The sequence below is a fragment of the Tinamus guttatus genome, unplaced genomic scaffold, assembly GCF_059628265.1.
Source record: "Tinamus guttatus ecotype Peru unplaced genomic scaffold, ASM5962826v1 Tinamus_guttatus_pri_ptg000246l, whole genome shotgun sequence".
Classification (NCBI taxonomy): Eukaryota; Metazoa; Chordata; class Aves; order Tinamiformes; family Tinamidae; genus Tinamus; species Tinamus guttatus.
Genome location: NW_028288780.1, coordinates 6552508 through 6574974, shown reverse-complemented (window position 1 = coordinate 6574974; position 22467 = coordinate 6552508). Strand labels below are relative to the sequence as shown.

General features: G+C 39.6%; 1 protein-coding gene across 1 annotated transcript in view; it reads right to left on the bottom strand.

The window, feature by feature from the left end:
- The window catches only part of DLG5 (discs large MAGUK scaffold protein 5), a 95483-nt gene that overhangs the window by 4087 nt on the left and 68929 nt on the right, over positions 1-22467 (bottom strand). Inside the window, 21 exon segments of the mRNA XM_088526446.1 lie at positions 3706-3815; positions 4543-4670; positions 4844-4987; positions 5801-5997; positions 6280-6450; positions 6623-6771; positions 7113-7296; positions 7678-7842; positions 8369-8502; positions 9421-9583; positions 10240-10317; positions 13342-13510; positions 14141-14230; positions 14684-14805; positions 15309-15453; positions 16326-16458; positions 17770-18795; positions 19682-19774; positions 20276-20379; positions 20859-21034; positions 21665-21792. Of these exon segments, the coding sequence (XP_088382572.1) occupies positions 3706-3815; positions 4543-4670; positions 4844-4987; positions 5801-5997; positions 6280-6450; positions 6623-6771; positions 7113-7296; positions 7678-7842; positions 8369-8502; positions 9421-9583; positions 10240-10317; positions 13342-13510; positions 14141-14230; positions 14684-14805; positions 15309-15453; positions 16326-16458; positions 17770-18795; positions 19682-19774; positions 20276-20379; positions 20859-21034; positions 21665-21792 (3809 nt within the window).

Genomic DNA, 22467 nt, shown 5'->3' with positions numbered 1-22467 from the left:
TTGTAGCATATGTAATATGAAAAATACACAAATATAGGACAAATTTTGAACCAAACTGATTTTCTGTTACACAAGCTGTAGGCAATGTAATAAAAAAAAAAAAAAAAAAAAAAAAGGAGAGAGAGAAGTGGTAAAAATCCTCATTTGAGGACAAGGGTTTTCACATTTTCATCTATGACTCTGGCCTGGGGTTCCTGCAGTAGGGGATTCTGTTCAAAAGCAAGTAGAATCTATGATCAACTAGCCATGACATATAGACAGGTATTGACCTCATAAAAGCCTGGGTCCTTCTAGCAGCAGCAAGGGAGGAAGGCCAAATTTATTTTATAAAGTGTGGTGGGTAGAAATTCCTACTGAACTCATGTACCACTGCTGCGGTGAGCATGTCTACCACTTAGGGATAAGAAGTCTTGAAGAATGCTAAATACCATCTGTGCTACATCAGAATTTTTCTCTTGATAGACTATTGGTGCCCAGACCAGGCAGAAATAGTGTGTTACCGCATCTTATTTTGATAACTACTTCAATCTCTTTCTCACGTTAATAAATAAATAAATAAATAAATAAAGGGGGGGGGGGGGCGCGCAAAAAACCAATAGCTTTAATGGCCACCATACAATTCTCAAAAGGGCTCAGCACACGCCAGTTGCATTCATCATTCCATGCATGATCCTACAGTCGCACAGAAATGTGTCACATTACTTGATTTCTTGGCTATATTTGACAGTGGTTGTGCTCACTTCTTAAATAAACAACTGGCTGTCAAAATTGCGAAAAGATCAGAAATACAAAGAGTCTTCAACTTGCAAAATGAAAACAGCATAAGGAAAAGATTTCTCAAAAGACGTATTTCTGATACTTATTACGGACATTATAACACTTGTGTGGCCAATAAAAATAGTGAAAGCTAGTTAAAATACTAGGGGACAGACTGGAAGTTGTAGCTCCTGTTTCCTGTTCCTGGCTGTATCCAAGTAGGAAATTCTCACTTAAAGAGTCAGTACTTCATAGAATCATAGAATCATAGAATCATAGAATGCTTAGGGTTGGAAGGGACCTCTAGAGATCATCTAGTCCAACCCCCCTGCATACGCAGGGACACCTAAAGCACGTGGCACAGGACTGCATCCAAGCGGGTTTTGAAGATCTCCAGAGAAGGAGACTCCACAACCTCTCTGGGCAGCCTGTTCCAGTGCTCTGTCACCCTCACTGTTAAGAAATTTTTCCTTAAGTTCCTATGGAATTTTTGATGTTTCAGTTTCCGGCCATTTCCTCTAGTCCTATCAGTGGCCACCACTGAAAAGAGACCATCCCCGTCCTCTGCACTCCCTCCCTTGAGGTATTTATATACACTGATTAGATCCCCTCTCAGCCTTCTCTTCTCCAGGCTGAACAGGCCCAGCTCCCTCAGCCTCTCCTCATAGGGCAGATGTTCCAGGCCCCTGATCATCCTTGTGGGCCTGCGCTGGACTCTCTCCAGCAGCTCCACATCCCTCTTGTACTGTGGAGCCCAGAACTGGACACAGTACTCCAGATGCGGCCTCACCAGGGCTGAGTAGAGGGGCAGGATCACCTCCCTCGACCTGCTAGAGATGCTCTTCTTAATGCAGCCCAGGATCCCATTGGCCTTCTTGGCCACGAGGGCACACTGCTGCCTCATGGTCAACTTGTCGTCCACCATGACACCCAGGTCTTTCTCCGCAGAGCTGCTCTCCACAAGCTCGGTCCCCAGCCTGTACTGGTGTCTGGGGTTATTCCTCCCCAGGTGCAGGACCTTGCACTTGGCCTTGTTGAATTGCATGAGGTTTTTCACCGCCCAGTTGTCCAGTCTGTCCAGGTCCCTCTGGATGGCAGCACAGCCCTCTGGGGTATCGGCTACTCCTCCCAGTTTGGTATCATCAGCAAACTTGCTGAGGGAGCACTCTGTGCCTTCATCCAGGTCATTGATGAATAAATTGAACAGGACTGGACCAAGGACTGACCCCTGGGGGACCCCACTAGCCACAGGCCTCCAACTAGACTCTGCACCGCTGATCACCACTCTCTGGGCCCTGCCATCCAGCCAGTTCCTAATCCATCTCACTGTCCACTCATCTATCCCACACTTCCGGAGCTTGCCCAGGAGGATGTTGTGAGGGACGGTGTCAAAAGCCTTGGTGAAGTCGAGATAGACGACATCCACCGCTCTCCCCTCGTCTATCCAGCCGGTCATTTCATCATAGAAGGCTATCAGGTTAGTCAGGCAAGATTTTCCCTTGGTGAATCCATGCTGACTACTCTTGAGCACCTTCTTGTCCTCCATGTGCCTGGAGACAACGGCCAGTATGAGCCGTTCCATCACTTTTCCGGGGACGGAGGTGAGGCTGACTGGCCTGTAGTTGCCTGGGTCCTCCTTCTTGCCTTTTTTGAAGACTGGCGTGACATTGGCCTTCTTCCAGTCTTCCGGCACCTCCCCCGTTCTCCAGGATCTTTCAAAGATGATGGAGAGCGGCTTAGCTATGGCATCTGCCAGCTCCCGCAGCACTCTGGGGTGCATCCCATCAGGGCCCATGGATTTGTGGGTATCGAGGTTCCTTAGGTGCTCTCTGACCCAATCTTCCTCTACCCAGGGCAAGTCTTCCTCTCCACCAGCTTCTTCTCTTGCCTCTAGGGCCTGGGGCTCTAAAGGGCTGCCCTTGGTAAACACCGAAGCAAAGAAGGCATTGAGCAACTCTGCTTTTTCTGTGTTATTTGTAACCAAGGTGCCCATCCCGTCCTCCAGCGGACCCACGTTTTCCCTGATCTTCCTTTTGCTGTTAATGTATTTGAAGAATTTTTTTTTGTTATTTTTAACGTCCCTTGCCAGCTTGCCTTCCAGACGTGCCTTAGCTTTCCTTGTCGCATCTCTGCACTCCCTGACTACGTTCCTGTATTTCTCCCAGGGGGCCTGTCCTTTTTTCCACATTCTGTATACCGCTGCCTTCTGCTTGAGCATTGCCACAAGCTCCCGGCTCATCCACGCAGGTCGCCTGCCCCCTCTGCCTCCCTTCCTACACACAGGGATGCACTGTTGCTGGACGTGGAGAAAGTGCCGCTTGAAAACTAACCAGCTCTCTTGGGCCCCCCTGCCTTCTAGAGCACTAGCCCATGGGATTCTACCGAGGAGGTCTCTGAAGAGGCTAAAGTTGGCCCTCCTGAAGTCCATCGTCGCAAGGCTACTTACAGCCCTTCCTTGACAAGACCAAAGCTTATCCGCCCCATTAAAAGAAGGAACTTACTTTTTTTTTTTTTTTGAATTAAGTTGGGAAAGCTGAAGTGAATTAGAATACCTGCAACAACTGGTGGATGTGTAACAATGAAAAGTTCACTGCATTTTCACACTTGACCCACTGAGATTAAGAACACATCCTTGTGACGGTCACTGCTTAATGCCTAATTTAAATATGTATCACTCACACATTTATTTTATGGTTTAACAGACTGGTGAGAAGTGTCTGGATTATCTCCTGACATATATACAGTTTAGTTTACACCATTCTATTTCCCTAATGATTCACTTATCCCTGTGCAACTAAAATGAAGTTAAGACCATTTACCTCACAGCTTACAATAGGATTTTACAAGAGATTTAAGACAACTAGAATGAAAGAAACAGTAAACAAACAAGCTTATGTTTATTTTAATGTAAAAATAAACTATCTCAAGCTGTAATCCCCACACACTTACTTGATTTGTTTAGCATTTTTGTAGCGAATAAAAATTACAATAGGGTAGATATGAACACTATGGAGCCGTTCAATAGCATGAGGAGCGATGTCCAGCAGACAGTGACAATCCTAAAATCCAGTGTACATGAAAAACAATCAGGTCAAGAGCAGGAACACACATGCAGATCCCCCATTTCTTCCCCTACCTAAAACAGCAACCCAACAGATTTTCTCTTCATATTTGGCAAATAGGGCTACTGAGCAGTTTGTAGTGAAGACAGAAAAAGCATCAAGAAATCCCATTTACACAATCATGTTTAATGATAGACAAAAGTATTTGAAGAGATAATGAACTGAAAACTCAGATTGAAATATATGAAATACTTCCTCCCCTCCACCCATTTTAAGTATTCACATTAATTTTCTCTTTAAAATGTACAGTTAACACAAATATTCCTTTAGCGGCAAGGCTCTGCATATGGTATAACAGAAAACTAAAAGAAACATATAGATCTTAATTAACATTAATCTGCAGGATTATTACGTGCTGACTGCATTAAAAGCAATAGTTAAGAAAATTAAGTCCACAAAGTATTTTATAGAAGATTAAAAAAAAAAATCTAAGAAAACACTTTACCTTAACTTAATAAAACTATAAAAATACACTCACATACAGTTTTTCTGCAACTAAACTAAACTTTAAACTGTTAAGTGTCAGAACAAGTAACTGTTCCACACCTTATTTTATTGAGACAGTAGCCTGAGCAATCCTTCTATGGCTGTCTTTTAGAGGAGGTCATATACTATGACCATATTTTGTAATTATTCAAGAACTTTACCATAAAATGCAACTCACCTTCTCTGTTATCTCCTTTATTGAAGCTACAGTTGTCACATCAAAATGCCCACTCCTCCGTTTATAATCTATAAACAAGCAATCCTTCACTCCCCGTTCAATTGCTTGCTGGGAAGCTTTCATAACCTCTATTTCACAGAACAAGAAGAGATCTGTTGTTTATTCCAGTTCCTTAGGCACAGAGCAAGACTTGCAGAACAATCACCCTAAATTTAGATTTTTCCTCGTCTTTCCATTTCATATAGTTCACTCACAGATGTTACTATCACTTGTTTTAAGTGAAGATGAATGGTGTACTTACCAAGAGGACATCTGCAAAATTTTCCAGGCGATTCTTTGACCAACATGTCTTTCACAGCATCAAGCAATGGTCCTAGAATTAGCACAGGCCTAGGAGAGGTACAGTCCACTTTTTGTACCCGCTGATAAGCCAGACTCCCAGAATCTAAAAACACAGGAAAAAGTTACTTGCAAATTATTTCATCTGACATTACTCAAGTAATGCAGAGCTATCCCTACAGTAATTATGAAAACAAACTCCTGGTAATAGAGAAGGGCCTTGACAAGCATAAGAAACACCTCCTAGCCATTACTGCAATTTTCCCCACTTCAAAGCTTAAAGCAGGCATTTTTCTTATTGAATTTGGTAACTCCTCTCCCTCTCACTCCTCCCACCTCAATCCTTAAAAACAATCATTCTTGTCTTTTCTAAAAATGAGAACAAGGCATAGTATTTAGTTTCTCTCATTTGATCTATTTGGTTCTTTTTAGGTAATAAGTGTTGTAAACAAATAAGTAGTGTAATCAGCATGACTTTTGTAAAGCAATATACAAATATAAGCAAAACACATTGAGACATGCCCAGGATTTCTGTCTAGATTATATAAACTGGACCAAAAATAAATAGTTCAAAGAAAGACTGAAACCACACATCAAAAGGCAATCTCCCTGGGGAAATGAAACATTTGTGCTGATAGACCTAGGAATAAGCTATTAAAAGCTAACAAAATACACATTTTAATTTGAAATACTGTGGTGTGCTATTTAAAACAGTATCTTTGTTAGTTGCTAAAAATAAGTTACCTAAGGGGACATAGGTTCAGCATTTCTAATGCAGACTAACCAGAAGGCTACACTACTTTTAAGACTCTTGGCATCATACACACACACACAAATATATATTTATATATATTATTTATATAGACACAAACACAAATATATATGGAAGCCCCCTCCCAAGTATTACAAAGGAACTTGCCATCCAAGAAAGGAATGGAGTCTGTGCTGATGGTATCAAGAGCCAGTAAATCCTTTCCATCTTTGGAACCGCTTCGCTTGTGTTTATGCTTTCTCCTGAAGAACGATCTCCGGGCCGCTGCTGACAACGTCTTGGAGGAACTGTTTTCATCCTTGGCCTCAGACATGCTGTGCCTCCTATAGAACTCTTGATCCATCCTATAGTGTTAGGGAAGTTTAGTTACTGAATCTTCTATCACAACATGGTGCTATGCACTCTTTTCCGTTTTAGTTTACTGCAGTAAAATTATTTATTTTAGTAGCACTAAATTATTCAAAATAGCATTTCTTTTTAATTCAAGCATGCCAACACTAAAATAACACATCTAAAAAAATAGTTTCTCCCTGAAAGGATAGAAGCAAGTAAGTCTTTTACACTGTATCTCATTAGTCCAACACTTTAAAGACTAGCATAAAAACCCTGTTGCATTGATCACTCACATATACTTGCTTGGAATCTGTCCTCTTTCCAGCTTCTGAGCATTCTCATCTAGCTGCCAAGCCATCCAGCAACCAAAGTTTCCCTGTGGTAGAGTGTCATCAACATATAAAATGTCATCCTTCTTAAAGCTTAAATCCTGCTCCACCTCTGCCAGACGGTCATAAAGTGCTCTGGAAAAGATGACATAAATAGGCCCTTCAACTGATATTCCATCATCTGAAGGAAATTTAAAGTAAATTTTGAATTTATCAAGTGCGGAGAATTGATGTATTACTTTCCTCATGATGGTTAGCATATTATCCTAACAGGCACATGCAGTCACTGCCAGACACACTCAAATACCTGATATAGAATCCATCTCCAGGAAGCTCCTTTATCTTATTGAATTCTTCCAGTCTGTATTGAGTCTTTATTTTGATGTTTTCTCCTGGCTTCAGCATTTCCAGATAAGCTTCCTCAGCTGTTTTATTTCGCATATCAATGGACCCATACTGCAAAACAAAAAACACAAGCCCTCCAGTGTGATGATGCATTTAGCAGGCAACAGAATTAAGTGTGCTTGAAAAATGTTTGAAATAAATTTGATTTTCCCACTGGCAGGCTCCATACACAAGAAAATCTTGCCACTTAACACAAACACAGTTTCAACCTTAAGATGTCTGGGGGAGGGGAGGGTGCGATGAACATTATGCATCTTTTTCACTTAATTTTTATGGCAAGAACTCAAAATTCATAGAATACTCCCCCTCCAAAAGAGCAAGAATCTTTGTACAATATGTTTATACTGGTTTAGACATTTTGTCAGTATGCTACAGTGTTATTCATAACTTACTTCAAGTATCATGTCACCCAACACCAGTCCGTCAGGTCCTTTTGCTGGGCTATCATCATCTACATCTGACACAAATATTCCATACAGGTTTCCACCACATATCTGGATCCCAAGATCCACCTGGGATTTTTTAACAATGACAGTTCTAGGTTCAGAGGTCCTTTTGTTCATGTCCACAGGGCTCCTTTTGATCAGGAGAAATAACACATGTACCTCATTTTAGAAAATATGCATTAGGAATATATCTGCAACCAGTCACCTGAACAAAATATGTCTTCATAATTATTGTCCAAAGTAGGTCACCTAGAGACATGGTTTTGGAAGACCAACTTCATATTACTTGCAGAAAACTTTAATCAAAACAAGCTGGTCTTACCACTTTTTTCACTCCTTACCAACTTCCACATTTCGAAAAGAGATTGAAATCACATTTCCAACATCGGCCCCGTTAATTTCCCAGCTGACTTATTTCAACCAACCACAGCCTCCACAGAAGAATGCTTTTTTATTATTTTTTCCATATCCTTCACATTCACCCTGCCTTTTTTTTCTGTTTTTACCCTACCTTAATGAATTCCGAGGACTTGTAGTTGGCGTGGTTTGCTTGGATGGGGGTGTCATTGTTCCTTCATCCTGTTCACTCACAGTATCAATTACGGAATGATTATCAGGGGTTGCAGCTCCACTGTCTTGAGGGGTGGAATGATTACTCACAGGTTCAAGGCGAGAACTAATAAGAAAGCAGAACAAAACACAGCTCCTAATTGGGCCTGTAATCAAGTATCACAAGCAGAGGGAGGAAGAAGACAGCCACTAACAAAACACCATTCCAAATGGCACAAGTGTGTTGTAATTCTAAGAAAAAAGACAAAACTTAATTTTAGAGTGCCATCAGGCATCGAAATGGTATAGTTAGTTTCACTAAAATATATGCATTTTCTAATTAGTTTCTGAAAACCCCTTAACTCTAAAAGACTTTCAAACTAGTTTAAAGTACGTGAACCTCCAGAGAAAAACGGGATCTTTGGTTTCAGTTGAAAGGGTTTCAGGATTATGTCCAATGAGGAAAGACAAAAACCAGAAAGCGCATCAAGCATTTTTTCTTCTGATAAGCGTGTTATGCTCACACATTACTTTTTGAAGCAGTCACACCTCTTATCAGCAGATGTTTGTAGATGTTATCTGTACAGAGTTATCTACTAACGAGATAACTGCTCTCTGGTCCGTGCAGCTTTTGCCATGCTGACCAGCCTTACCTTGATCGTGAATGATTGCCAAGCTGATACATATGAGGGTTATACTGAGCCAGAATGGTAATGGTGTCACACTGCTGTCCAATGATCAGTCGAGCTTGTTGCTCTGTAGCATTTCTCAAGTTTATTCCATTAAACTAGGAAAAGAAGAAATCCACAAACCAGGATGTCAAGTTTCCAAATGGCAATTAGCAAAATCATTCTTTCAATCTCCTAATTTATTTAGCTTAGAGATGCTTAAGTACTTCCACTGGAGTAAACAGGCAGATTGAAGTGCTGCTGCACAATGACCCCTAGCATTTGATTACTCTCTGAAAGGACTCTCTGTTGTTTTAAAATATATGGTAACAGGTGGCCAAAAAAACCTTTTCCTGTTCAAAGGTGTAAGCATTCTGAGTTATGATTTCCACAGTTTCTCAAAGTTTGTTCATTGGGTTTTTTTCTGCTATATTTCATGCTTCAATATCACTTATTAGATGCAAGGTAGTTCAGAACAGTGATAAAAAAATCAGGATTTAAAGATAAATTCAGATTCATGATCCACTCTGGTCCATTTAGCTCTGTCGCCCACACACAACATGGCAGAATACTTAGCACAGACATGCAGAAGCAGATATGTTTACAAAGCAGCTCTGTTCTTTATAAAATGCACCTCCACAGGACTGACTAATGCTGTAGGCAAAATGATTGTTTTTAAGCCAGTTATTTCAGGTACTGATGAAAATGTAATAAAGCCTGCGACTTAGTACAGGCCTGCTGCTTGAGTATCTACTCTCTGTAGCAGAGCACACTGGGGTGACTATGTAAAATACCCAAATTAGAGTTTAAAGCTAAAGTATGTCTGTATTAGATGCAACACAATCTTATCATGCATTTTTTGCAGTGAAACTTGACAAACAGTTGCTAACAAACACAATCACTACTTGTCCATTAAAATATCTAATAGCCCTGACATTTCTCAAAGCACACAAGCTGTTGCAAGATACTCCTTGGAGGGAAGCAGCTACAGCAGGGCCAGCTGAACTGAGGCAGGGAAATAGTAAAGCAGCACTTACCTCCAGTAGCTGATCACCATATTCCAGGCCAGCCTGATGGGCAATGCTCCCCCCTGTTACTTTAGAGACAAATATTCCACCATTTTCTCCGCTCACAATGGAAATTCCTAGTGGCTCTGAACCCTTCTGCACTTTAACATGACGCGGCTCTTCCATGTAGGGCCTTTTAGAGGAGATAGTTAAAACTGATATGGACAAAGTGGCACTGGAACCATAACAACGTCCAAGTCACATGCACTACTTAACACCTTAATGAATAAATAATAAAACAGGTTCAAACAGTTCTTTAAAAACTTTTACAATCGCTTGTTGTAAATGCATTCCTTAAACACCATGCAATGTATAATGACATAACCAAATATATACCAGTACAAAACTGCATTAAAAGGTTATGATAAATGTGATCTAAAAATAGCATGGCAGTGAAGTTGGTAGATAAGAAGGTTCCAGGTCCATATTATATGAAAGTAATTTAGGTACTGTATATAATATGCAACTTACAAACCATATTCCAGAGAGGTACATTACAGTTATAAATGCCGGGAGACTTTATTGCCAGAGAAAATAAACATCATCAACGATACAGTGGTAAACCAAAAAAACAACAATACACAAGATCAGCTTTCATATTTGTATGCAGGGAAACATGAATTAGTAATGAAAATTAAGCAGTTGCAAACTCAAGCCATTAAGACAGCAGTTTGCATGGTAGCATTACAATTACCATGCAAATTTATTCGCAAGGAAATTATCCAAACATGTAAAACAGCACAAAGTGCGCAATACTGCTTGAGAAGGACAACCTTATATGAGGCCAACCTCAAACTCCTTAGTGATGAGAACCTAGGCCTAGGAGCCACAGGGATTCTCAGAAAAGACCTATTACGGAACAGATATCTGAAAGATGCAGAAGATTTGAGATGAAAAGAACACTTAAAAAGACACACAGCAATAACAGACACCAGCAAGTACAAGAATAGATTATACAGAACAAAACAGTTAAGTTCCCCTCCCCATCCCCAAGTTTCCTTCTTTGGGGATTACTTGTCTCATTCACTGCTCTTTCTGAGCAAGTCTCTAGCAAGACCTCCCAAAGAGCAGGCTGGTCTACACTTCACCCGAGACACAAACTGCAAACTACCGATGGGCCTCCTAACGTGTGAAATCCAGAACTTGCTTTCAGAGCAGCCAACGCTCAGAGCTGAGCTAGCTCTGCGTGGAACAACGTGGCCAGTGCAGCGTCTGGGGCACGTCACTAACGTCAACACGGCACATGCGTACGCCTGGGACAGGGGTTTAATATCACTAACTTGAGCCTGCTCCTTCCTAACACTTCATCGTACTACATGGACATGCTTCAAGTTGTGCAGACTGCTTAAACCGTGGGAGTCGTGCTGTTTAAACACAGCCCACGTTGAGTTAACTGGGCTTTGATTATCGATACGAGGGCTAGGCAGGCTGGGGAAGGGCCAAGCAGGGGGATCTTGGCAAAGGGTGCAAGGGGCAGGGGTCAGGACAACGGCAACGCACAGCAGGGAGGGGGCGCCATTTCAGCAGTGATGTTTATTGCTGCAGTCTCCAGAGGTAACCACCACCGCCAGCCTTCGCCAGCAGCGGCCTACCACTTCGCCGAGATCCCAACGGAAACCAAAGCCTACGTTGTTTTTGTTTTTGCATATGGCATTAACTAAACTGTGCTAACTCACAGAAAACTTCAAGTTATGAGTGCATACATATACACCCCCCCCCCCCATATAAGAATCCATACACACACACACATATATATTTTCTAGTTGTTTTGATCATGTAAACCATGTTGTTAAAGGCAAAGTTTATCTTTTGTAACATCACAATGTGGTAACTTGTTATGTGGCAAAAAAATTTATTAAACCATTTTACCTCATTAAAATCCAGAAGTTACACGTTAATGTTCTCTATTTGTCACACCTTCTGCTTTCTAACCATCTACCACAGGCATTTTGAATTTTTTTGTGTTGGAATTAGAAAGTAGCAATCAAACCTATAAAGACTGCATAGGACTGTGTCTTGGGGTTCTAGTAAACTCAAAACTACTTGTAATTAGTAATGCATATAGCAGCGAATCAATGAAAAAGTCAAATAGAACGGTAACTTTGGAAAGGTACCTTACTTGATAAGAAACGTTATTAAAAATCAAGTGAAGCATCCTTTCTATCAACATCTAAAGAGTACCTGCCAAAGTGACCAGAATCACTGAATATTGATTATAAAAAAAAAGTTCTAATTGATCCTTTTTTTTTTATGTAAATTTTCTTTTTTTAAAAATCAACACAAACAAAGAGATTCTTTTGGGGGGGGAATGTGGGAGTGGATCTCTCATGTTAACTGGGGAAAAGCCAAGTAAGTTACTTTATTCTGAGAAGAAAAAAAAGGAGTAGAGAGATCAAAGAACCATTTAAAATGTTTAGCTCATCTTAAAACCTTTTCTTAAGACCTTTAGGAAAGTGATCTGTAAATCACTGTAATGATATTCTTTACAAATGATCATAAATATGACCAGCAAGAGAAAAATGGCTAGCACCTCGCCAACTATCAATCTTTTGAGCATCATTAGTGGAAATTCTGTTATTTTCCAAAGATAAGCAAATACATCTTACACTTAGGTATGCCAAAATTACAGCATTTCTAGTAGAATGCTTCACGTCATTGATCACATAAAAGAGGAAAAATTCCAACTTTGAATTCACACTGTAGATGTACATTTATATGAAAACAGAAATTGAGTACCTGCAGCACGAAAGTCACAACAAAGTTAAGAAAGAAAGTCCACAGAGAACTCTACATTTCCTTTCATGGTAACACTGTGCTTTGTACACAATATATACTTAATGTCACTGAAATAAATTTGTTACCAATTGTTTAAACAAGACAGAAGGTTCACGTAACATTTTATGAAAAAGCAAACTTGGAGTACAGAATATCCTTATTAATTTATCTTTCGCATTTTTATGGTCAGATATTCAGAATATTAAGTCCCTTTACATATATCAGGAAATACAGAAGGCTTTTCAAGGCCACACAAATGTAATGACTCCAACACATCATGGTTTCTTTACACTACTAGAATTGCATGTGGCATTGGAGTAAAACGCCTGATTCAGAATTTTGTGTCTAGTACAAGTTCATGCAACCGTTCCATGTATACAGCCTATCCAGATTATGATACATCAAACCCAATAACCAAGACTGATACCATAAGCGATATTATCTTGAAGATCTGAATCATGAGATACAAGAAGTCATTAAAACACCAAGATACTGAACTGAAAACAAACAAACAAAAAAAATCATATTCTGCGAACATCTGTGTACTTAAGGTCACTGCTAACAGTGGTCCCCAGAGCCAAAGAGATTAGTCACAGCCATAAAACTGGTCTATACGTATGTACACACGCCTCCTACACAGTTATGCTTTCATTTTATTCCTATTATCCAGCTAAATTGAGTCAAGGCACAGTGGCTAGAACAGGCACTTAACGATAGTAAGGCAAGTGATCATCGGCTACCAGAGGTTACTACATCTTTGTTATGCTTGTTTTAATAGAGTACCAAACAAGCCTAATAAAAATAAGCATCTGAGGTAACTCAACTGAAAGGAAGTACTCCAGTCTAGAGCACTTGGATTTCACGTAGCCATTAATGTAATGGGAAAACATAAAACCCTTAGGAATTCCTTAGTTGTCTAAACTCAAAACTCATAAGGTTCTCAAGGAAAAAAATCCACATCTCCTACACATTTTGTTAAAAGAATAAAATATCATTAAGAATACATCTCTCTCAGATTTTTGTCACTAAAACCAACTGTTTAGAGTCCCTCCATCCATACATAATTACACAACACTTCATCAGATACATTTATATTAAAGAATATGGGGACCTTACCTATCTTTTCTACGTTCTCCAACAGAAACTGGGCTAATAGAAATCCTAGGTAATGTGGAAAGGGAGTTCTGAGATTGGCTGCTGGCAAAGGAAGATGTTTCCAAGTTTAGAGGTGACTGAGGAGGAGTTATCAGGCTGGGACTGCTACATTCTGAGTGTGACAAGGAGCCTAGAAAAAAAAATCAATCAGTTGTGAGTATCCTGCAGCTCTTACATTTTGGGGAGTTATGACACATAATGAGAGATGCACCATATATGTTTGGCATCCAAAAAGAACTACTAATGATATCTTTTACTCTGTCACTGCACAGGGAGTTTAGGGAGACTGTCCACCTAACTTGGATAACTAAATGTAGGAGACCTACTGTAATCAAATTTTAGGTTCCACAACTCCATACCAATTGCAATGTTACTGTGAAGTACTAATATAGTTTCATTGTATTTTAAAACATAATTTATAAACCAGACCGCAATAATATGGAAAAATAATATATAGTTAAACAATTAAAAAGTGCAGTCCATTTCACTGTTAAAAATTTAAGATATCATTCCAGAAGAAAATTAGAGCTGTACAACACACAACAATGCTAACTACTTTTTGCGGATTTTTTTCTGGTGTGTGAAATCAGCTTTCATTATAAATTTTTTCTTCTCCTTTTTGAGGGAAAATGCAAATTTTCTAACCTTTGTGAAGCCATCGTTCCTAAGATTTTGATGAAGCTGGATTCATCAAATACAATGGCCTTGGAGTGGCAATATTAAAAGCATCACAAATCAAGTGTATTATGAAATGATTTACCTCTGTCAGACCCCATGATGGACCTTGGATATCTTGGTGTTAAAGGGATCTTGATTCGTTCTGTCCTGTATTGCAAGTTACTTGAAGAACCTGTATTACAGCAAGATGATGTAACTAAGATCAGCTACACTGAACAAGAAAACATATTTAGATTCTACTTCTTTCATGACCATTAAAAATGGTTTATGTATTTATGAAGAAGCCTTCATAATTGTAAGTATTGTCTATAACAATTCTAGTCAATTGCCTTTCTATTCATCTCTCCATCTCAAGAAACCTTAGAAACACCCTCATCTTTATAGCAACAGCAGGTATTGAAAGGAGAATTTTGCATCACTCACACTCAGCATCTCAAAGATTCTAAAGACTGAATTCAACTTGGCTACTCCCAAACAAAACCTTTTGTAATGAAGCCAGATAAAACTAAGCAAAGAAACAGAGGAAGCCCTTTAGACTGTGCTAGTATGTATGTAAACAAGGAATTCTCCACGTATTATGTCTCAGACATGGAGAACTCATGAAAGAAACAGAAAATATACCTACCAAGTCTTGCACTGGATGGTAGTGAGTTGGAACCATGAGATGCTCGTGTACGTGAATTTTCAGAGTATTCATTGGAGTGTTTATGACTTAAGTCCAGACTTAGACGACCTTGATGCTGAGCACTACATTAAAAGCAAAGGAGGTGGCAACAGTCATGACTGGGCAATCAGCAAACAGTAAATAGGAGGAAAAAAAAAAAAAGGGGGGGTGGGGGGAAGCACTATTGAATAAAACAAATGCAGCCTATCCATCATATTTCCTAATCAATCTACCACTTTATGAATTAAGAAAAGTGAGAAAAAGGAGAATAAAGTGCTTAAAAATGGGAAAGATTTCCCTTATTTTGGCAAGAAAAAGAACCCCAACAAAAAACTAGTTCATTCAAAAACTTCTTTACCTACACTAGCCAATAAAATAGGAAGGCAATCCAAACTATCAAACACTGAAAGACATGAAAGCAACTGGCACTTGACCTCTGTAATAACAGTATTGAGAACCCTGGGTCAAAACAGCATGACTCAACACAAAGCAGTGTGTTACTGGGCACTGGATAAGCTAGCAGCAACAATTTCACCTTTATGTCTTTTAAAAACAAAAACCTAAGGTGATATAAATTTCAAGACACCTGGGATGCAGATGCTGATGGCATATTTGGCTGGCAACTGATGGGCAATTGTTGGTGTGGACTCTATGGCTCCAGGCTGTATAGATTGGATTTCTCATGACAGCAGTTACTGCAGGGCATGGTGCTAAGCTTCTTGGTACAGTACCTATTTAAAAGTAATAAAAAAAGAAACAGTTAACATTATTAGAGTAAATCTAAGTTATAGAAGATAAATATGGTTATCCAACTTTATATAATTATGTACTACAGTATAGCCACATGTAAGCACATGTATCTATAAATATAGATTAGCAGCAGATAAATGGTATTGAACCACATTAATAATTTAAGTAGTGCATGCACATTTAAAAGCTGGACTATAATTTCGTAACAACTCAGGAACGAAGTAAACCTGGATTACAAAAAAAATGAGGCTGCTCAGAGCATCAACAAATGCACTGGGAACTAAAAGACTTTCTCTGCCTTCTGGTCTCCAACTTTTCTATTCGGCAACAACAATTCTGTAACTTCTCTGAAACATCAAGACAGAAAAGCAAAATTCTATTTGCTCTTTGAATTGACTGCAGCTAAAATTATTCTTATTTTTCTGTTGACTCACATACTCATGCTTCTAGGCATATCCTATGGCTTTAAATAACAATGTTTATTTATGAAACTATTTATACAAGCCTTTCATTTAAGTACATTTACCCTTCAGTACGCAAAAGTGCTTGGCCAATTTCTTTGCAACTTAAACAGCAAGAACTTGTTCACATATTCAGAAATACAAGTATACTGTCTATATAGTATGGCTTGATTAGGTTATTATGCAATTAAGAGTTCAAAGAATGAGATAAAATTTTCAGTCACTTCTCAGGAGGAAGTAACTACTAATACGTTTTCTATTATCACTAAATGAGAAAAAAAAGAAAGCACGTGCTAAGTAAGTGGAAAGAGCATAAATCAGAAGTATTTGACTTGAGCCAAGAGAAGCACACTGACACACCAAATGTTGTCACCCAAACGACCACGTCCCACCTGCTGCCATGGCTCCAGCATACAAGGAGGAGGGCACAAAGCCATCACTGTGCCTGGCCGAGCGCTTCGGGGAATACGGGGCCCACTCCTGTACGTCCGGAGACAGATGCTCTTCGCTTGCTGGAGTAAACTTCTGCGCATAAAGAAAAACAGAAACAAAAATACAGAAGTTATAGACAGATGGGGATGTAGAGGAAAAAGAATAACCCAAACTGCTAGGAGGGTAAGCAGTTGCAAACTTTCTATCATCCATTCCAGATGACTGACCACCTCTTAACATAACAGCACTTGTTACACCTTTGCTTTACCTTCCAACAATGCTAATCACTTCTATCCCTCCTCTCGAGGCCAATTTTCAACCTACCTTATCTTCTTTCCTTGTTTCCTAAGAGTCACTTCGTATTAAAAATTTGTCTGTTGTTCTCTTATTCTGCAGAGCATGGCCCCACATCCTACATTATTTATACTTCAGCTGTGCGTGCTGTATTCCTTCTAAAACCCAGTGCGCAGCATGGGGTATAATCCGGACCCATAATAAAAATGACATTACAGTTATTGTAAAAGTGATTATATTCAAGCAAAAATTACCCTTTTTGAAGCTTAGTATTTCAGCTGGGAGAAAATTACATTTGTTAGGTGAGCAAACCTGACATGGTGGGTATGAAACTATGCTATTTATTATGACACTGGATATTATTTTGTCAGGTGAGCAGATTAGCTTGCATAGACACTGCATAATGAAACCTACTCTAGTAATAAACAACCCACAGACTTCCTAGTGCCATGGTTTATCCACATATTTTGCCATAGCTGAGCATTTCAAACCACATTCTCATACCAAAAAGCACTTTCAAGTCATATTCTCACCTACGGTCTCTATACACAGTGTAATGTACCTACCACACTGGGAATACCAGGTTACCTTCACAAAGCTATACAGGCATGCAGATTGATCATGAGGGTGAGCAGCATATCTTTCCCCAGTAATCCATAAGAGGAGTCAGGCAATCCATCTGATTTTTTTAAAATCAGATTAGGTCCTATTTTCAGCTTTTTTGAAGCTGCCTCTTGCCATTTTTTTTTTTACATTTTTGACAGTCTTAAATATCCTTGAGCCTTCATTAAGGAGCATTAAAATCTGAAACATGGATACAAAGCAGATCCCTATTCTTCTGTTTGATGGCTCCCCCCACCTATTTACTACTGCAGCTCTGTGAATTGCTTTTGTATTTTGCGATACTGCAAAGTGACAACCTTGCCTGGCTGCCCAGTTTGGGGTAGCATCTCAAGAGACCTGGATTTTCAGAATGGGCCAAGCCTCTCCCTTTGTGGAAAAAGCTGGGCACTCAAAGCCACGAGTTACTTATGAAATATTTAAATGCCTGGCTTTATGCTTGAAGTCACTTCTAAAAATATTCTGGCCTTATGCTTCAATATATCAAACTTATACCTGAAGCGCAGGATTTGGAATGGGCATAGGGGTCATTTTATGCCTCAAAGCTGGAGCTGATTTTGGCCTTGGTCTTTTTATCTCTGGCTCTTCAACTCTTTGAAAGCCAATGTCATCTTCACAGGATTTCCTTGAAGAGAGATGAGGGCAGTCAATTCCCTCCTCCCGATAATAATGTCCAGGGTTCCTACTGCGCCCCTTGAGAGTAGCAGAGTCCTGTTTAAGTGCCAAGGAAACTGGGGCTTGGGCAGGGGCTGGGCTGGCGGGCGGCGATCCAGTTGTTACGGTGGACTCCGAGGCAGAACTTGGCTGCTGTTTATGCTTAAATTTGATAGAGTCACTTCTCTTAGGAGGAGTTGGAGGAGTGGAAGCCACTTCAGTTTTAGACGGCTGAGGTGAATGGCCTGTCACCTGATTAGGGGAAAGATACTCCACTTTGGGAGGAGTTGGTGGTCTTTTGAAAGTATCAGGGTCAAAAATAGATTTCCTTTGTTTTGGCTTTTTATACACAGAGAACTTTTCCGTTTCTGCTGTTGAGATATTAACCACTACTTTCGGCCAGGTGCCACCACTATGTTTAGCTCCATGTCCTTTGTCAAACACCGTCTCCACCATCACACAGTCAGCTCCTGCAGGATCATAGGGGAGCCGCCTGTTGTCCAAGTCAACAACTCCATAGCCTCGGTCCCCGTATGTCTCGGGATTGAAGGAGTTCAGGCTGTGTTCTGAATTACTGTGGCAACTGTGGACCGTATTCCTGCGAGAGTCGGCTCGTAATGTGTTGTTAGGGAAAGGCTTGTGATCACAAAATGCCCCACTGCCCTGATCACTCTGGACCTTTTTGCCATCCATGATGTCTGGATTGAAAATGTCAGTCTGCGTCGAGCTGTTGAGCTTCAGGTTTCTTTTATTTTGGGCTTGCACCTCTGATGTGTGAACTCTGCAGTTGGATATTTTTTCTGATTCCTTCAGGTTTTCAAATATATTTTGACCACTCCAAGATGAACTTTGTGGAAAAATCTAAAACAAAGTAAAACATGTGATTACCATATTGTCATGTCAGATTTTTGTTTCATACAAGGCATGTTCTTAACCTCCTTGATTTACAGATCCATTAATATAAACAAATAGAGTTGAAAAAAGCTTAATAAAAATCTTGCAGATTCAAGACACAGATCATTAGATAAAATGAAGCTGAGAAACACTTTCTGCAGCATTTCAAAACAATTCCAGAAGAGCAACTCCACACAGTGGCAGGAGCACAGAACTGACAGCAAAGGGACCCGCATCCCACTTCTGTTACTGCTAAGTGATGCTAATAAAACCATGCATCAGTGCCTGTTTTCCCTCAAGCATTTTTAAGAAGACAAAAAGACAAAAGGTAAATTCCCTGAAGCTGGAATTACTAGTCACTAAGCCTGTGACAAGCCAAATGAAATGCGTTTCTAGCCTCAACAAGCCAACCCAAGTAACATTTTTGTATCAATGAGTTTGAGAGAGAGAACCTTGCACTTAACTATCATTGCAGGCAGAGACCAGTTTTCTGTGCAACTCCCTCCCAAGAGCAAATCTTTGTGTAGTCAGGAGGATAGTTTAATTTTTCATGCAGAGAACTGCTGGAGTTGTGCAGTAGAAACGAATGACAAAGCTAGGAGAAATTTCATATAACCAAGAGATAAATGGGAAAGAAACAGAAGCAATCATGATATCTCATCTCCTATCAGATGGCAAATAGTCTTCCTTTGCAAAAGAACTATGAAGTACATGACAAGTGCAACACATCCAGACAAAGTGTTGCTTTTAGCAGATACTTTTCCATAGTAATATATTGCAATGCTCTCTTCATTTTGCAAATATTTCTATATAAATTGAGGAAAATGCTGCAACCTCAGCTTCTCCTACTCACCTTCATCAGTGACAGGGTAAGGGAATCCCTACAGTTCCGCAGCAAAGCTTCACACTCAGTTAGTGACTTATTATCCAGTGCAATGCCATTGATCTATAAACGCAGACACAAAAATGGACATCCATAAAACAAAGGTAGAAAGTGGAGAACATCTTAAGGTGAAGGTGGTATCTCTAAGACAGCCAAAACACTAGTTATCACTCCATTTGAATCAAGGTTTAAATATGAGGCTTGGTTGCTCTTGCCCTATCCTACTACCCTGTCCACCTCAAGAGCATCTCTGCTTCCTAGAGCTTTGTTACAGTAAGTTTATTTCTATAATGGTTATTTTTACTAGCTATAGCTATTAATCATACTTCTGTTCCACTGAATACTGCATTACTGCATCTACAGTAATTATCTTCCCTTCACAGCATTACATAAGTCAGATGCTAAGGTTACAAATGCATATAGGAAAAAGCTTTCTCAGAAGGATGACACCTGTGATGATCATATGATCATATTTAAAAGCCTGAAAAGTCTGAAATTCTAACCAGCAATATGTTTGATAGTACTTGCAGCAAAGAAATTACAAAAGGCATTCTTAAGACTTACAGCAATTATTCTATCTCCCACACTAAGGGAACCCTCTTTGGCAGCTGGGCTTCCAGGTACAACAGCAGCAACAAATACTCCATTTTCTAGACTGACTCCACTATCTGAAATAGACAAAATTCAAGTTTACTCCTGCAATTCAAACAAGTTACTTTCAAATAGTTACACACCTGACATGGCTGCATGAGAAAGAAATGTAACTACCAAAGTGAATCAGCTTCTTAATATCTGAAAAACTTTCTGAAGAAATGAGAAATTGATACAGAGAAAATATAAGTTTCAAGTATCCCGAAATTTAATATAAAAATATAGACCCAGACTGACTAAAGGGTTTTAGATGCACCAAAACACTCCAGACAAATGGCTAACTACAGGTAAATATGCAAAACAAATATTGTCTTTACGCAATAAATCTATCACCACCATTTTTATTCTACTAAAAACAGCTAACGAAAATGCCATCTTATGAGGTAGCATCGGTTTAAGTGAGATTTGAACAAACTCAGAACATGTACCTTTATATCCATGCCATTTCTGACTGGACAAACATGAAACATTTATAACCAGCCTTCACTCCCATTACCTTTCTGTCCAGAAACATTGATGTGAAGAGGTGTTATCACTCGCCCACCTAAGGACTTCCTTCTTCGAACCACCATATTAATAACTCCTCCTCCATTTAGCACAGCTTTTATTACTTGCTTTTTATCCTTATTAGTGAGATCCACATCATTTATCTTCAGCAGCCAATCATTCACTCTGGCAGACACACAAAGAGGTCAGTGTTAAGCCCATATGTGCCTGGACACGGGAAATGTGCTCTTCACAACAGGGATGCTACACCGCTGGTAATACCCCAACATGCTAATCCTAAATTATCTGGACTTCTCCACTCCTGAAGAAGCAGGAAATCACTAAGTGAAAAACAGGACTCCTAGTCTACACTTCTCTAGCAGAGGTATACCCCACTCAACTAACTGATCACTACTCTGCTCATTTAAAAGTGGCTATTGTGACAGATTGGTGAGGTTAAAAAACTCCTACTGACACTGAGAACAGGAATTGTTTTCAAATTATCCCACACACTATCCTCCTCTTTCCTACCCAAAATGAGGTCACCCTCACATCACGAATGTAAGCAAAAAAGGTTCAAGTTTGAAGGAAAAAAAGAGAGAAAACAAAACCCATATGAACCATTTCAAACCCTATCAACTTTCTGAACCATTTCTAGATACTAGTCTTCCCAAGGCAATTTCCCAATCAACATGAAAAAGCTACCTGTAGCCAGTAAGGAAACAGAACTTAAATGGGAACACTAAAAACTTCCTATGTTCACATTTAGTTTACTACAACCATGTAGAAGAAATAGCCTCCCGAGTTACCCCCTACCTTAATCGGCCATCAGCAATACTTCCTTTGTCTACTTTGGTCACGAAGATGCCACAGTCTCCAGGGAGGTAGGGTTCATTCACACCTTCTGCCACATCAAAACCAAGCGCTTTCAAATCCATATCATCCTAAGAAACATGATTAAGTGATTAAACTGCAATGGCCACGACTGTGCCTCCGTCTGTTAGCAAGAGTTCTTACTGCATGCTTGGACTATGCCCTTGCATTTACGTGGTATCTGTTCTACGTAAGTTCTTGTGTTTTATAAAGTCCCAATTCCATTAGATTTTTTTTTTCCCCCTCACAGATTTAGGCTGAAATAATGCATAAGGAGAACTTCACAGAACAGAAATGGGAGAGAGAGTTAAGACAACATGCATAACCTGTTTTAAGTCATGATATTGGATGTTACAGTGTAACGAGAGAACTACAATACCTCAGACATGTCCTAAAGAACAGGCATTGCTCGGGGAGAAAAGAACAAGTAACTTTAAAGGTAAGAAAACAGCATTGTGTCTTGGTGATGCATTCACAAAAAATTCAGCTTGATACGGCTAGAGATCAGAGATAAATAAAAGCTCTACATTATGGAGGTCTAACTGCTAAATATAGATCAGAAATTATGTTCTGCTAATACTGGCACAAACTAAATAATTCTGGATGAAAATAGGGGTAAACACCTTAAATCAGTCATTGAACCAAACTGGGAAATGCTACTTAGTCTTTCTTTTGGTAAATGGGATGGTCATTGTAAAGAGGCTGGTTAAAAACGAAATTGTGCCCAAGTGACTACACATTTACAT